This window comes from Mustelus asterias, chromosome 10 (assembly GCF_964213995.1).
Source record: "Mustelus asterias chromosome 10, sMusAst1.hap1.1, whole genome shotgun sequence".
Lineage (NCBI taxonomy): Eukaryota > Metazoa > Chordata > Chondrichthyes > Carcharhiniformes > Triakidae > Mustelus > Mustelus asterias.
Window position 1 is genome coordinate 89681873 of NC_135810.1, and position 17330 is coordinate 89699202.

Genomic DNA, 17330 nt, shown 5'->3' on the forward strand with positions numbered 1-17330 from the left:
TGTAGTATAATAATAGTGTGACTAATAAATAAACTTTTTCTAATAAGTGTGCAAACCACATATTTTCTTTCTGTGTAAAACCCACAACCCCCTAGCATAACTAGTACATTTCACGTATACACTTTTGGTCTCTTTACTTGAGAAGCATTAGTTGATAACCTGCAGGTTTCCTAGCCTATTGACCTGATTTCGTGAAACTTCATGGAACCTAGAGACAATGTTAAGGACTCCCAATGCAAATCCCTCCCAACTGTGGACTACTGTGTTGCCACCTCTGGTGAATCTTTCTGCCAGTAGGAGGGGATGATGATGGTGGTGTCTGGGACATTATCTGTAAGGTACAATTATGTGAGTATGACTATGTCAGGCTGTGGCTTGTTGAGTTTGGGACAGTTTTTCCAACTTGGGCACAAGCCCTCATATGTTAAAAGGAGGACTTTGCAGGGTCAACTGGGGTGGATTTACTGTTGTCGTTTCCACTTCTTAGTCGAAGCCAAGTGGTCCATCTGGTTTCATTCCTTTTATATTTCATAGTGATGTGATACAACTTAGTGACTTTCTAGGCCATTTCAGAGGGCAATTAAGAGTCAAGCATATTGCTGTGGGTCTGGGGGCACATGCAGGCCAGACCAGCTAAGGGTGGCTATGAACCAGATGGGTTTTTATGACAATCATTTCATGTTAGCTCAGTCGGCTGGTTTGTGATGCAAGCAATGCCAACAATGTGGGTTCAATTCCCGTAACAGCTAAGGTTATTAATGAAGGCTCACCTTCTCAATTTTGACCCTCACCTGAGGTGTGGTGATCTTGTCCCTCAAAGGGGAGAGCTACCTCATTTAAGATAATGGCGACTTTACCTATTACCTTTACTTTTAATGAGACGATTATAGATTTATTAATTGAATTTAAGTTCGACCAGCTGCCATGGTGGGATTTGAATCCAGTCCACAGAGCATTAGCCTACGCCTCTGGACTACTCATCCAATGATATTACCATGATGTAATGGCTCCCTGATCCAATTCTGATGGTTCCTCTGCCATCATAGCAGGGGTGTGCAATTAATCTCTGTCCTTGATGTGGAGTAAGTAGCAGTAACATGTATCTATACTCTTATGTTTTCAGAAATCAGTATTCATTCTTGTCCATTAAGTGCTATTATTATGGTTCATCTAAAATGCATAACCTCTGCTAGTCAATTGTGGATATTGGAGACCTTTAATGCCAAACCTAAAGCAACTCAGTGAATGATATTCAGTGCCAAAATGTAATGTGCAATAGAAGTTACAAATTGCAAATGAAACTTGATAGAATATTTAAAAAGGTTCTCTTACCCCAAATCATCAGAAGAGCGTTCAGTATCTGAGTCTGGAAAATGACTGTGAGAAAGGGATGAAAATTTTATTTTATACAGCGCAGCAACACCAGGTGCTTAAAATACAAATAACCATAATACACCCACATAGGACAAGAGAAGGTGTGCTTTGTGGATCTTATTTTATAATGAATTTCTGAGTCTTTCACCCTCTAGAAAACTATGTACACTGTTTGATGTGATTCTGCAAATGACAAATTACCAATAAAAGTGAACAACAATTAACTTATCTTTAACAATTTTTCTCTTTACATACGATCGAAACTTTTTCCACTAGCTTACTTTCATACTCTATTTTTCCCTTCTTAATCAATCTCTTGGTCCTCCTTTGCTGAATTTTAAACTGCTCCCAATCCTCAGACCTATTGTTTTTTTTTGCCAATTTGCATACTTCTTCCTTAAATTCTGATATTATCTCAAATTGTGGCCATGGTTTGGCTACAATTCCCTTACCATCTGAGTTAATGCATTTTTTTTTATTTGGTTATTTCCCCTGGGGTTTCAGAGTAGGGTTTTGATTAGGTTGATTGATAGAGGCTGAGTATTGTGAAGGGGAGGAGCTAAGAGCACAGGGAAATGCAGGCAGTTACTGCCAGGTTCTGAAAGAAACAAGAGGTGTCTCTGTCTCTATGGCGGCTGCTGCTTGGGATCTGTTACAATAAATAGGTCTCTCTCTCTCCAGAGGTGTTCTGGAGGCTCGAGGGCGGCACGGTGGCACAGTGGTTAGCACTGCTGCCTCACAGCGCCAGGGATCCGGATTCAATTCCAGCCTCGGCTCACTGTCTGTGTGGAGTTTGCACATTCTCCCCGTGTCTGCGTGGGTTTCCTCCGGGTACTCCTGTTTCCTCCCACACTCCAAAGATGTGCGGGTTAGGTTGATTGGCCATGATAAATTGCCCTTTAGTGTCAAGGGGATGAGGAGGGTAAATATGTGGAGTTATGGGGATAGGACCTGGGTGGGATTGTCATCGGTGCAGGCTTGATAGGCTAAATGGCTTCTTTCTGCACTATAGATTCTATGATTCTATGACTGGCAGCCCAAGTACAAGCAAGTAAGCCCATGCGTTGCTTACTGATTTTGAAGAGGGGTTTAAGTCTTTAAGAGGAATGTTGCTTGAATTGTAACTAATAGAGATAGTTAAGAATTATATCTGGTCATGTTTAAGTATTTCAATTGGTACAAGTTATATTAATTCATTTGCTATAGTTAAACTGTATTATTAAATAAAGTTTGTTTTGATAAAAGCTTCCCAGTGTGTCAATAGATTCACACCTGGAATGAAACATCTTATCCTCAAACTGTTCGGCTTAATAACATACTTAGGGTTTCTGATCTGTACCTTAACAATGCATTCAACTGGGCCCTCTGAATCTTAATGGTAAACATCATTAGGATTTTTTTATGTTATGAGGAGACCACAGACATGTTTGTTACTAAACATCGAAAAGAAAACTATTTTCCACAGCCATCGATGAATAATGATTAAATGTGATAATGCCAGCTTACTTTACTCTCCCTAAGGCATAGCAAGTGCCACAATTACTACCTGGCTGAGATGCTAGCTCAGTACAGACTAGGGATCGTACCTAGTTTATACAGCAGAGCGACTCAATGCTAAAACCAGCCGATCACAGGAAATTTTACTATCATCTAAATATTTTTAGCTATTCTGATTTGTCCATGAATTTACATCCATAGAAAGTTTTCATTATTTTTGGGAGAGGAGTATATTTTTCACGCACAACAATTATAGCAAATAACATGGATAACATCAGGGAAGCTTGTGCAACACAACAAATGAGGACAAATTAGACCAAATGTATGAGAATAAGTGAGTCCATGTGTTTTGCACGTTAAGTACTACTGGTTTTGTGCAGTAAACTGGTAGACTATTTAGGTGCTTTACATCACTTTGCTTTACTTTTCCTCTTACATTATTGGGAAAAATCTGCCTGATAGCCAGGTAATTCAAATAAACCAGAATCTAAAAATAAGCAGGTGCCTGGACTACTCATTTGTGCTCTTACCCGTATGTAATGCCAGCAATGGAACATTTTTTGAACTGCATGACATTGCAAGTTAAGGTGCCAGTTTTATCGGAAAATATGTACTTGACCTGAAAAGAAAGAACCAGAAATAATTAAATCTTTCAGGAATCTGTGTGTTTAAAATAAAAGAACAGATGGAGCTTTCTTTCACAGCAAGAAATGCTGATGTACACATTCCAATTCTTTGCAGATCCTGATTTTTAGGTTGAACTTCAGATACGGTTATACTTGATTAGATGATAACCTAACCTGACTGATCAAACGACCAGATTACACCCTGCTATTCGGTGAAATTGCTGAAGGGCACATGATTCTTCAACTTGCTTTGCAATAACACATTCTTATTACCAAGTTCTTTCTGGGTTGTCCATTATTTAACAACTTTTTATAATACTTTGCATCTCCCTGCAAACAGATTATAAACAGGATGCTATGACACAAATTTTCAGGCTGAAGAAAAATAAGATCAAACCTCTCATGGTTAAGAATTTAGGCATAGCGATCAAGAAGGTGTAAGGGTCCATCTGTGAATGGTATTGATTTGGCTGGTTATTAGTTGCGTTAAGTTACTTTGAACACTGTTAACTCACTTTGAACACTGTTAACTCAGGAGAGGGATGGGGAAAATTTACATTGAACAGCTGAGAGAATGGTTATGAATTATGGAGGGAAAGGGATAGGGTTTGCAGAAGAGAACAGTTGGAACCATCCTTATAACACAGATAACTTTCTGAAGAGTGTTCCGTTTCTATCATTTACAACTCGATTCATGAAGAGGGCAATTAAAGCTCCATGAGAATATCTAATGTACACTACTAGAAACTTGGGACAGAATTCTCTGGACTCGCACACCCCGCTACCATTGCCAGTGACAACTAAGATTTTGGTGCTTAACCAAACTTCCATTCACGTCAGCGGGACTGGAGAATATCAGCTGCAGCTGAGGTCGGAGAATTCCGGCCGTGGTGTCTAAGAACTTATTGATAGATGTTGCAAGAATCACGTATGGTTATTTTTGACAGTCATACAGCCATAAATATAAAAATGTTCATTGTAGGGAACAGCATTTATAACACAGATCCCAAAATTCTAAGTCAAAGTCTTATATATTTTAACATTTTAAATTAACTCATGGCAAATAGCAAATGAAGTATTTTCCTGGAAATAAAAGCAAAAAAGTCAATTATATCCCGTTTTTTGTTTTATGAAAGCAATGTTGGAAAACGATTCTGCTATTTAAATACTATAGATGACTCCCACCTGGCCAAGTTCTTCATTCAGATTAGATGTTCTAGCCATTGCAGGCATGTCCGTTTCTGGATGGTACATGTCCATATCCTACAGTATCCAAAGACAAATGAGACATCTAAATCCAATTCAGAGATCCTTACATGTACTACCATTTAAACATGGATCTAAAATTTAGTTTACAAGGTAAACATTCTAGAACTGAATGGTCAAAACTAACAATTTGTTTCCATATCTAAAGATATATTGCTTGAAGATAATTATCAAATATTATGCATCTTATTATTTCCCTTAGGCACAAGAAAAATATATTAAATACACTAAAAATTGCAACTGGACAACAAAGAAAATTACTAAAAACTGATAAAAGTATTACCCAAACATTCATTTCATGTTTACCAAGATATCATTCAACATTTTTCTTCCCTTCTGAACGATTTTGCTTCCTTCCTCAAATTCATTGCTTGTTGAAGTATAAGTCCATGGGAGTCATCCAGTACTTTAGAAAGTGATCATTATTCATGTATGAGTCATTCATTTGTGAGGAAACATCAAAGATGATAATCCATTCTGTCCAGCTAATATTCGCACTCGCTCACACCAGTTGGTATCACTGGACACCAATCAAGTGCAGCAATTTCTTTCTAATTAAGGGGCATGACTGATAGTTGCTGTTTTCCCATTTCTAGGTTAGTCAGCACAGACCAAGAATTAAAACACTCTGGTCTATTTGGCCACTAAATAAACTAATTGAGCCAGTATGGAAGTTAGCAACAGAATTATAAATATTTGAATACATAATCTTACATAAATATGTTTTAAAAAAGACACATACCCAGTTAATAAAGAGTGCTTGAGTAAACTTGACAACTTCCAATGTTACCAACAGACTGATTGGAATAAGATTGTTGTAAAGAATGATGAAGGTAAGAAGATTGTACCCAAAATTAGCTGAGGATGTGCCTATAAAAAGAAACAACGATACAATTAATTGCCCTACACAGACATTAGAACCAAATCTAAATGCATCACATGACAACATTTATAGTTTTATAGCTCAGTTAGCCAATTTTAGGCTTTCATTAACAAGTTTGAATAATACAGGAGTGTTTGTTTCAAATTTTAGTCACAACATGACTCCAGCATCTACTGTAGGTGTCACCAACAAATTGCAATGGCGCAGCCTTTGCAGTTGTAATGATGTCAAACCCATCAGAGTTCACCATCACAAAAATTGTGAAACTGTCAAATTCTGGTCTCCAGCCATCACAGTTAAATGCACTAATGCAGAGATTGCTGTCAGCACTGCCTAGCTCCTCCACAGGGTGCGCTACTGAAACCCCCACAGACAGCAATCTTTAGAAGCCACTTGAAATGTCATGAACTTCATCTTCTGCAAAGTTGCTATAAAATCCTCCAACCAAGTTATGCCTTCTTGGATCTATCCAAAACTAGACCCGAAGCTGCATTAACTGAACTGACCTTAAAAGATTGGGGGCAAATTGCATACTTTCATATAGCTTTAACACCATCCCAGCATAACATTACTAGTAACAGAAAATCTAGGCTCTGTCTTACAAAACCAGCATTTCAGTGTACTTTAATTTTCTCCACATATAGAACATAGAACATAGAAAGCCACAGCACAAACAGGCCCTTCGGCCCACAAGTTGCGCCGATCACATCCCCACCTCTAGGCCTATCTCTCGCCCTCAATCCCATTAAATCCCATGTACTCATCCAGAAGTCTCTTAAAAGACCCCAACGAGTTTGCCTCCACCACCACCGACGTCAGCCGATTCCACTCACCCACCACCCTCTGAGTGAAAAACTTACCCCTGACATCTCCTCTGTACCTACCCCCCAGCAGCTTAAACCTGTGTCCTCTCGTAGCAACCATTTCAGCCCTTGGAAATAGCCTCTGGGAGTCTACCCTATCCAGACCTCTCAACATCTTGTAAACCTCTATCAGGTCACCTCTCATCCTTCGTCTCTCCAGGGAGAAGAGACCAAGCTCCCTCAACCTATCCTCATAAGGCATGCCCCCCAATCCAGGCAACATCCTTGTAAATCTCCTCTGCACCCTTTCAATGGCTTCAACATCTTTCCTGTAATGAGGTGACCAGAACTGCGCGCAGTACTCCAAGTGGGGTCTAACCAGGGTCCTATAAAGCTGCAGCATTATCTCCCGACTCCTAAACTCAATCCCTCGATTAATGAAGGCCAGTACGCCGTACGCCTTCTTGACCGCATCCTCCACTTGCGAGGCCGATTTAAGAGTCCTATGGACCCGGACCCCAAGGTCCTTCTGATCCTCTACACTGCTAAGAATGGTACCCTTCATATTATACTGCTGCTTCATCCCATTGGATCTGCCAAAATGGATCACCACACACTTATCCGGGTTGAAGTCCATCTGCCACTTCTCCGCCCAGTCTTGCATTCTATCTATGTCTCGCTGCAACTTCTGACATCCCTCCAAACTATCCACAACACCACCTACCTTGGTGTCGTCAGCAAACTTACCAACCCATCCCTCCACTTCCTCATCCAGGTCATTTATGAAAATGACAAACAGCAAGGGTCCCAGAACAGATCCCTGGGGCACTCCACTGGTCACTGACCTCCATGCAGAGAAAGACCCCTCCACAGCCACTCTCTGCCTTCTGCAGGCAAGCCAGTTCTGGATCCACAAGGCAACAGCCCCTTGGATCCCATGCCCTCTCACTTTCTCAAGAAGTCTTGCATGGGGGACCTTATCGAACGCCTTGCTGAAGTCCATATAGACCACATCCACCGCTCTTCCTTCGTCAATGTGTTTGGTCACATTTTCAAAGAACTCAACCAGGCTCGTAAGGCACGACCTGCCCTTGACAAAGCCGTGCTGACTACTTTTGATCATACTAAACTTCTCTAGATGATCATAAATCCTGTCTCTCAGGATCCTCTCCATCAACTTACCAACCACTGAGGTTAGACTCACCGGTCGGTAATTTCCCGGGCTGTCCCTGTTCCCTTTCTTGAATATAGGGACCACATCTGCAATCCTCCAATCCTCCGGAACCTCTCCCGTCTCCATCGACGATGCAAAGATCATCGCCAAAGGCTCCGCAATCTCCTCCCTCGCCTCCCACAGTAACCTGGGGTACATCCCATCCGGTCCCGGCGACTCACCAACCTTGATGCCATTCAATAGTTCCAACACATCCTCTTTCTTTATGTCCACATGCTCGATCCTTTCTGTCCACCGCAAACCAGCAGTACAACCACCCAGATCCCTTTCCACCGTGAATACCGAGGTAAAGTATTCATTAAGCAGCTCCGCCATTTCTAACGGTTCCGCACAAACTTTTCCCCCTTCACCTTTTAAGGGTCCTATGCCTTCACATCTCATCCTTTTACTCTTGACATATTTGTAGAAAGCCTTGGGATTCTCCTTAATCTTACCCGCCAAGGCCTTCTCATGACCCCTTCTCGCTCTCCTAATTTCCTTCTTAAGCTCCTTCCTACATCCCGTATACTCCTCTAAATCCTTAACACCTCCTAGCTCTCTGAACCTTCTGTACGCCTCTCTTTTCTTATTCACCAGGTTCATCACAACCTTCGTGCACCACGGTTCCCGTACCCTACCAACACCCCCCTGTCTCATCGGAACATTGTCATGCAGAGCTCCAGACAAACATTCCTTGAAAATCCTCCACTTTCCTTCGGTACTTTTCCCCAAGAATGCCTCCTTCCAATTTACCCGTCTAATTTCCTCCCTGATGACACTGTATTTCCCTTTACTCCAGAGAAACACTTTCCTAGCCTGCCTGATCCTATCTCTTTCCAATGCTATCGTGAAGGAGATAGAATTATGATCGCTATCCCCAAGATGCTCACCCACTGAGAGATCCTCCACCTGTCCAGGTTCATTAGCCAGCACCAGATCAAGTACAGCCTCTCCTCTAGTAGGCTTATCCACATACTGTGTCAGGAAACTCTCCTGGACACACCTAACAAACTCCTCTCCATCCAAACCCCTAGCCCTAGGGATATTCCAATCTATGTTTGGGAAATTAAAATCTCCCATCACGACAACTCTGTTATTCCTACATCTCTCCAGGATCTGTTTCCCCATCTGCTCCTCAACATCTCTGTTACTATTGGGCGGCCTATAGAAAACACCCAGCAACGTTACCGACCCCTTCCTGTTCCTCACCTCCACCCACAGAGACTCCATAGTCAATCCCTCCACGGCGTCCACCTTCTCTACAGCCGTGACACTATCCCTGATCAACAGTGCCACTCCCCCCCCTCTCTTGCCTCCCTCCCTGTCCTTCCTGAAACATCTAAAACCCGGCACCTGAAGCACCCAGTCCTGTCCCTGAGACATCCAAGTCTCCGTAATGGCCACCACATCACAATTCGAAGCAGCAATCCACGCTCTAAGCTCATCCACTTTATTCACTACACTCCTGGCATTAAAATAGACACATCTCAGACCTTCAGCCTGAGCACTTCCCTTCTCCATCACTCGTCTAACCTCCCTCTTACCCTGTTTACATTCCTTATCTATTTGCGAGCTAACCTCCTCGCTCTCAGTCCCCTCATTTCGATTCCCTCCCCCCAACCTTTCTAGTTTAAAGTCTCTCCAGTAGCCTTAGCCAACCTTCCCGCCAGGATATTGGTCCCCCTGGGATTCAAGTGCCACCCGTCTTTTTTAAACAGGTCACACCTGCCCCTAAAGAGGTCCCAATGATCCAAGTACCCAAATCCTTGTCCCTTGCTCCAGTCCCTCAGCCACGCATTCATTCTCCACCGATTCCTGTTCTCACTCTCCCGCGGCACAGGCAGCAATCCCGAGATTACTACCTTTGCATTCCTCTTTCTCAGCTGTCTACCTAACTCCCTATATTCTCTTTTCATGACCCCTTCCCTCTTCCTACCTATGTCAGCAGTACCTATATGCATCACGACCTTCGGCTCCTCTCCCTCCCCCTTAATATAGGTATATATTATCTTGTATCTTTGTGCATTTGCTAAATAATGGAAAACAATTAGGAAATAATTGAACTTCTATTTCCTCAATAATATTAAGAGTTACAATGAACCATTGTTCAGAATGGAGTTCTACAGAAATCCTAATGAGGAGGCATTTTGCATCAGTGAATTGTTTTTCAACATGTCAGAAAATTACTGGTGTTTAGAGAATAATACTGTTCTTTCAAACTAATGCTTATGCTGTGGATGGGAAAGTTTGATGGTAATAATAATTCTTACCAATTGAGCTGAGGTACCAATCTGAATCAGTGTGTTCCTTGTTCCAAATCTCAGCACCTGCAGCGCTCACCAAAGCCATGGCCACAAGAATGCAGAATAGAACCAGGATCTGTACATTTGTAACCCTTTCAACATTGGATCTCTTCAATGGTGCCTTCGTAGAATTCTACATTTTGAGCAAACACACCGAACAAAAATAATTTATGCATGATCAAACTTTTGAACTCGTTCACATTTTGGAATTTATGCCCCATGGCGAATAGACTTTATAAAATCATTCAAATCTTTTGGCAAAATGAAACTTCTTTAACATATACCTATGTAATATCCAATGAGCTAAATAGACCAGAACTTCAGGCAATAAAACATTAGCTCTTGTCTCACCATTCCAAAAATCTATTAATTTGCACTCTTCAATTTCGCAGCACGTAATTCTGGCCCCATAATATTCTGTATGAATCTGGTAAAATGAAATTCGGTCCCAGAAAATCTGACATTTAGGCAGTCTTGAAAATGAAAATAAAAAAATTCAGGTACAACATGAATTCCAAATCAATGGCAAAGTTGTGAAGCATGAGCCTGTAAAATTCTGTACCTACGACATTATGAGCAAATGATGCCCATTTACTCTAATATCCACATCACAAAACAATTTTATTCTCATAAATGTTTAGGGAATTGCTGGGTAAAACCCAAGTGTTGAAGTTTGGTTTATTTGACACACTCTCCGTTCACTGATCAAGCTTTAAATCTATACAATAAAATCTGTACTATGATTCCTTTCCCAATTACGCAACCACCAAAGCAGTCGGGCTATATATTTTATTGTATTGAGGGTATGAGGTTGCACCTTACCACTGTATCTAATACAACTTTGGTAGAACCAATGGATGATACTACTTCTATTTAATTTATATATATTTATTTTCATCTTTTCCAGTATCAACTGACTTGGGCATTAAGGGTGTTGATCATTTCAATCTTATACTACATTGAGTAAGGCACATTACGCTGTTTTCTATCTTCAATTTACACTGGTGGCACATATTCATCCACTACCTACAGGATATTTTAAATACAAATTCAGTTCAAGCAAATTTTGACTCCTGCAGACAAAGGTTTTGGAAAATGTTCTACTCAGTGTATACCAATTTTCATGGTTAATTTTTTGTAACAGAACATTTCAGTCTGTGACAGCACGAACATCAAACATCCACAGTTGTTGCTTCAGCATATCTCACAGTGACAATAATGCAACAGAAAAAGCTTTGACTAGCTCAACAGCATTCACGTGTTAAGTGTTACTAGACGATCAGAAGAACAATTTTGTGTACCGACTTGGAATCCAAATTTTGCAACCCCTTCAGTTTATACTGGTTGCAAATATTTACAATTACAATATGCAAGTACAATCTGATATAATTTTTTTTAAGGGGAGGTGTGGCATTGTTGTAATGTCACTGGATTAGTAATTGTCACTGGTCTAGTAATCCAGAGGGTCAGGCTAGTGCTCTGAGGACGAGAGCTTAAATTCAATTAAGAAATGTGGAATTAAAAGCTAGTCTCGCTACAAGTAATCACGAAACCATTGCTGATCATCGTAAAAACCCATCATGTTCATCATGCCCTTCGAGAAGGAAACCTGTGACTCTAGCTCAGATAAAATGGTTCACTCCTTTTTGCCCACTGAAATGTTCTAGCAAACCAATCAGTTGTATCAAACTGCCACAAAGTCTACAAGAAGGAATGAAACCTGACGGATCACCAAGCATTGACTTAGGCACCAGAATCAACAATGGCAAACCCAGTTCTGTCAACTGTGCAAAGCCCTCCTTACTAACATCTGGGGCGTGTACCAAACTTGGGGGAATTGTCCCACAACTAGTCAAGCAGACCTGGGATAGTCATACTCACTGAAATATACCTCATACACAATCCCTGGAGATGTCCTGCCCACTGGCAGGACATAGCCACCAGAGGTGGCAGTACAATGGATCCATTCTCATGGCATCAGTAAAGAACCACCCTGCTCATTACTATCTAAAGTGTATTTATTAGTGTCACAAGTAGACTTACACTAACACTGCAATTAAGTTACTGCGAAAATCCCCGAGTCGCTTGCTCAGGTACAATGAGGGAGAATTAGCATGGCTAAGGTACCTAACCAGCACATCTTTTGGGCTGTGGGAGGAAACCAGAGCACCCGGAGGAAACCCATGCAGACGCGGGGAGAATGTGCACACTCCACATAGACAGTGATCCAAGCCAGGAATTGAACCCAGGTCCCTGACGCTGTGAGGCAGCAATGCTAACCACTGTGCCACCTTGTCACCCCGACTGGCCTACTACTGGCCCCCCTCAGCTGTTGAACGCCACTTGGCGGAAGCACTGAGGGTGGCTAGGGCACAGAATGTACACTGGGTGGGGGACTTCAATATCCATCACCAAAAGAGGCTCGGTAGGACCTCTACTGAACAAGCCCATTGGACATAGCTGCTAACTGGGTCCGCGGCAAGTAGTAAGGGAACTAGAGGAAAAAACCTTCCAAGACCACCTGTCCATTGCAGTAGTGGTAGGAGTGAACACCGCACTGTCCATTGTGTCGTATGGCATCATCGTTATGCTAAATGAATGGATCTGGCAACTCAAAACTGGGTATCCATAAGGCATAGTGGGCCGGTAGCAGCAGCAGAACAGCATAGAACCACTATCTGTAACCTGCTGGCTGGCACATCCCCTACTTCCCCATTACCATCAAGCCGGGGTTCAATGCACAGTCCAGGAGGGCAAGATGATAACTTGGTGAAGCTGCAACACAGGACTGCTTACACACAAAAAAACAGACTCAAAGTACAATACATAGCATAGTGATTTCATGGCCAACAGTTCAGATCTAAGCTCTGCAGTCCTGTCTCACCCAGTCATAAACAACCAACAAGAGGATAGAGTTCCACAAATATCCTCATCCTCAATGATGGGGCAGTCCAGCACATCAGGCCAAAGGACCATGCTGAAGCATTTACAACCATCTTCCATCAGAAGTGCAGAGATGATCCCATCACAACCATCTCCCAAGGTCCCCAGCATCACACATGCCAGTCTTCTGCTAATTCGATTCACTTCACGTGATATCAAGAAATGGCTGAAGGCACTGGATATGACAAAAGCATTGGGCCCTGACATCATTCCAACACTAAAGACGTGCTCTTAGCCAAGCTGTACTAGTACAGGTACAACACTGGCATCCACCTCGCAATGTGGAAAATTGCCCAGGTATGTCCTGTTCAGAAATAGTGGAACAAATTCAACCCAACTAATTACTACCTCATCCGTCTACTCTCAATCATGCGCCAAGTGATGGAAGGATCGTCGATGTGCTTTCAAGTGGCACACACTCAGTAAAAACCTGCTCAATAAATCTCAGTTTGAGTTCTGCCAGGGCCCTCATTACATCTGTAGTTCAAACATGGACAAAAGAGCTGAACTCCAGAAGTGAGATGACAGTAACTGTCCTTGGCATAAGGCAGTATTTGACCACGTGTTATCAAGGAGCCCCAGCAAAACTGAAATCAATGGGGATCAGGAGGAAAACATCCCACTGGTTGGAATCACACCTAGCACAAAGGAAGATAGTTGTGATTGTTGGAGGTTAATCATCTTAGTCCCAGGACAATGCCGCAGGAATTCCTCAGGTACTGTCCTGGGCCCAACTATCTTCAGGTGCTTCATCAATGACCATCCCTCCAACATAAGGTCACAAGTGGGGATGTTCACTGATGATTGTGCAATATTCAGCACCATTTGCGACTTTTCAGATATTAGAGTAGCCCATGTCCATATGCAGCAGGACCTGAATAATATTCAAGCTTGGGTGATAAGTGACAAGTAACACAAGTGCCAGACAATGACCATCTCCAAAAAGAGAGAATCCAACCATCTCCCCTTGAGGGTTACCACTGACCAGAAACTGAACCAGACCACCAGATAAATACGGTGGCTACAAAGCATGTCAAAGACTGGGAATTCTAAGTAGAGTAACTCACCTCCCAAAAGCCTGCCCATCATCTACAAGGCACGAGCCAGGAGTGTCATGGAATATTCTGCACTTGCCTGGATGAGTGCAGTTTCAACAATACTCAAGAAGCTTGACACCATCCAAAATGAAGCAGCCTGCTTGATTGGCACCCCATCACAATCTTTAACATTCACTTCCTCCACTGATGCACAGCGACAGCAGCGTGTATCATCCGTAAGATGCACTGCAGCAACTCACCAAGGTTCTTTCGACAGAACCTTCCAAACCCGCAACTTCTGCCACCTAGAAGGACAAGGGCAGCAGATGCATGGGAACACTATCACCTGCAACAACCATTCTAAGCCACACACCATTCTAACTTGGAATTATATCACCATCCCTTCACTGTTGCTGGGTCAAAACCCTGCAACTCCCTCCCTAACAACACCGTAAATATAACTACATCATCACCTGGGTTGCAGTGGTTCAAGAAAGCAGCTCACCACCACCTTAAGATAAATTAGGGATGTACAAAAAGTGCTGGCCCGGCTTGTGATGCTCATATCCTGTGAAATAATTTTTAAAAGGCAAAAACCACAGATTCCATTAACCAGCAGGGAGGAGGAAAAAGAAAATCTGACCTCCAAATTATACCGACGGATACCAGCAGATACAATTATAAACGTTAGCAGCTTTGAAATAAATGGAATGATGTCTCCCAAAATAACGTGGATAAGAATTTTAGACTGCATACAGTAATAGCCCATAGGATGGGCTTTCCGTTTCCAGAAAAGCAGAAGGTGACTCTGTGTTCATGATATAATTAAGAATATTAAAAACAGCATGCACTCCAATTACTGCTTATTTGCCCAAGGGCTGGGTCAAGTGTAAATTATAAATGTTTCCAATTCTATTTATGTTATTTCTTTTCAGTGCTGTTGACATCCTGAACTGTCTAGGAAGAGCACTTTATATGTGACATATTGAGGGCATTTTGGAAGATCTGGTATAAGTTGTTCTTTTCTAGTTTAACAGCTTGAATCACCAATGAATACTCTCGAGTGTGCTACAAAAAATAATTTGCATGCCATATAAAAGCAGGAAGGAGCACGAAATGGCAGTGTTACTGAATAGGTTAGTGGAACACAGGCCTGCTGCTATGATTCCTGATGTCGGATTTTCTGGCTCATCCACTTGACTTTAGGATAACACTAATCATTGATTTTCCACACCGAGAAAGAAAAACACGCATTGGGCACTTTCTAATCCATGATGCTATTTTATAAGAAATGGATCAGTTTAAGGTAAGTCTAGGTAAGATGATCAGATTCACAGTAACAAGAACCTGACTCCGCTAGCTCAACACCACCAAAATGTATAACATAACCATTCTCTATGCTGATTGAAGATCAATGAGAAAACACAGCTCCCTGAACTGAGGAGTCGTCTTTTAGGCTGAAAAAGGCAGGAGAAGGAGCAAGGTCCAAACTGCATGGCATTAAAGGTTAACAATAGTATCCTAAAAGTAAAGAAAAAGTTTATTTATTAGTCACGAGTAAGCCCTACGTTAACACTGCAATGAAGTTGCTGTGAAATTTCCCTAGTTGCCACACTCCAGGTCAATGCACCTAACCAGCACGTCTTTCAGACTGAGGTAGGAAACCGGAGCATCTGGAAGAAACCCACGCAAACACGGGGAGAACATGCAAACTCCACACAGACAGTGACCCAAGCCGGGAATTGAACCCAGGTCCTTGGCGCTGTGAGGCAGCAGCTGTGCTACCGTGCCATCCTGTCCAAAAGAACAGATTCCCCAGCTGTGGACACTATTCAAATCTTGTACAGACTTTGACAATAAAAGTTAAGAGCTTTTGAGGGCAAAGGAAGCATTTGGCCCCACAGCTGATGGAAATCAGGGGGAAAACTCTCCATTAGTTGGAATCATACCTAACACAAAGGAAGATGGTTGTGGTTGCTGTAAGCTTATCATCTCAGCTGAGAACATTGCTGAAGTTCCTCACGGTAGTGTCCTGGACCAAACCATCCTCAACTGCTTTGTCAATGACCTTCCTTCAACTTACAGTCAGAAGTGGGGATGTTTGTTGATGATTGCACAATGTTCAACACCAGTCATGACACCTCAGATATTGAAGTAGTCAGTGTTCATATGTAGCAAGACCTGGACAATATTCAAGCTTGGCCTGATAATGGCAAGTAACATTTCAACACAAGTGCTGTGGCAATGACCATCAACAAGACAGAATCTAACAATCTCCCCTTGATGTTCAATGGCATTACCATCGCTGTAACTCCTACCAGCAATATCCTGGAGGTTACCATTGACCAGAAACTTAACTGGACCAAGTATAGAGACACAGTTCAGAGGCTGGGAATTCTGCCATGACTAATACATCACCTGCCTCCCCAAAACCTGTTCATCTTCTGGAAGGCACATGTCAGAAATGCACTGGAATACTCTCCACTTGCCTGAAGGAGTGCAGTTCCAACAACATTCAAGAAGGACAAAACCATCCATGACGCCATCCCACTAGATTAGCACCCCACCCATCACATTAAATTTTCACACTCTCCACCACTGGTGCAAAGTGGCTGCAGTGTACATCATCTACAAGATGTACAGCAACAACTTGCGAAGCCTCCTTCCTTAACACCCCACAACCTATATCACTTCAAAAGACAAGATCAGCAAACACATGGATCACCACTGCCTGCAAGTTTCCCTCCAAGTCACCCGCCATCATGACTTGGAAATATATCGCCGCTTCTTCAATGTGGCTGGGTCAAAAATCTGCAACTCCCTTCCTAACAGCATTATGGGTGCATCTACACCAGATGGGATGCTGTAGTTCAGTAAGGCGGCTCACCACTGCCTGAAAAGCACCTCAGGATGGATAATAAATGCTGACCCAGCCAGCAACCCTCAAATCTCAAGAATGAATAAAAGGATTTTACCGTTGGAATGAACAACCCACAAACCAAACTGACAATCAGGGACTGAGCCTGTAGTTTTCATGCTGATCTATAAATTTACATTTAGCAGCAAAAGACATCCAAAGAATGGGATAAACAAAATCATATTTTCAAGAACAAGAAAAGGTGGACTGGAGTAACAGTATAAAGTGACACCATACAACAGGTCACCCCATCAGCAGGCACCTTGTAGATAACAGGAAAGCAGGGACACCATCAGATCCACACATATCAGTGCAATCTGGAAATGGAATTCCTAGGAGATCCTGTGAGATAAAATTTGATATCAATCCTAACGGTCAAAAATCCCCATGGAGGGAATTTATTTGCCAATATTAACATCAGATGCATAAAGCTTAAAAAACATCTCAAAATTAATCAGTTTTCAAGGC

General features: G+C 42.2%; 1 protein-coding gene across 1 annotated transcript in view; it reads right to left on the bottom strand.

Annotated features, from left to right (window-relative positions):
- atp8a2 (ATPase phospholipid transporting 8A2) overlaps positions 1-17330 on the bottom strand; it is a 329927-nt gene that overhangs the window by 297577 nt on the left and 15020 nt on the right. The window contains exons 5-9 of the mRNA XM_078221449.1: positions 9933-10098; positions 5506-5633; positions 4683-4760; positions 3402-3490; positions 1333-1377 (exon numbers count right to left, since the gene is read on the bottom strand). Of these exons, the coding sequence (XP_078077575.1) occupies positions 1333-1377; positions 3402-3490; positions 4683-4760; positions 5506-5633; positions 9933-10098 (506 nt within the window). The remainder of the gene's footprint in view (positions 1-1332; positions 1378-3401; positions 3491-4682; positions 4761-5505; positions 5634-9932; positions 10099-17330) is intronic.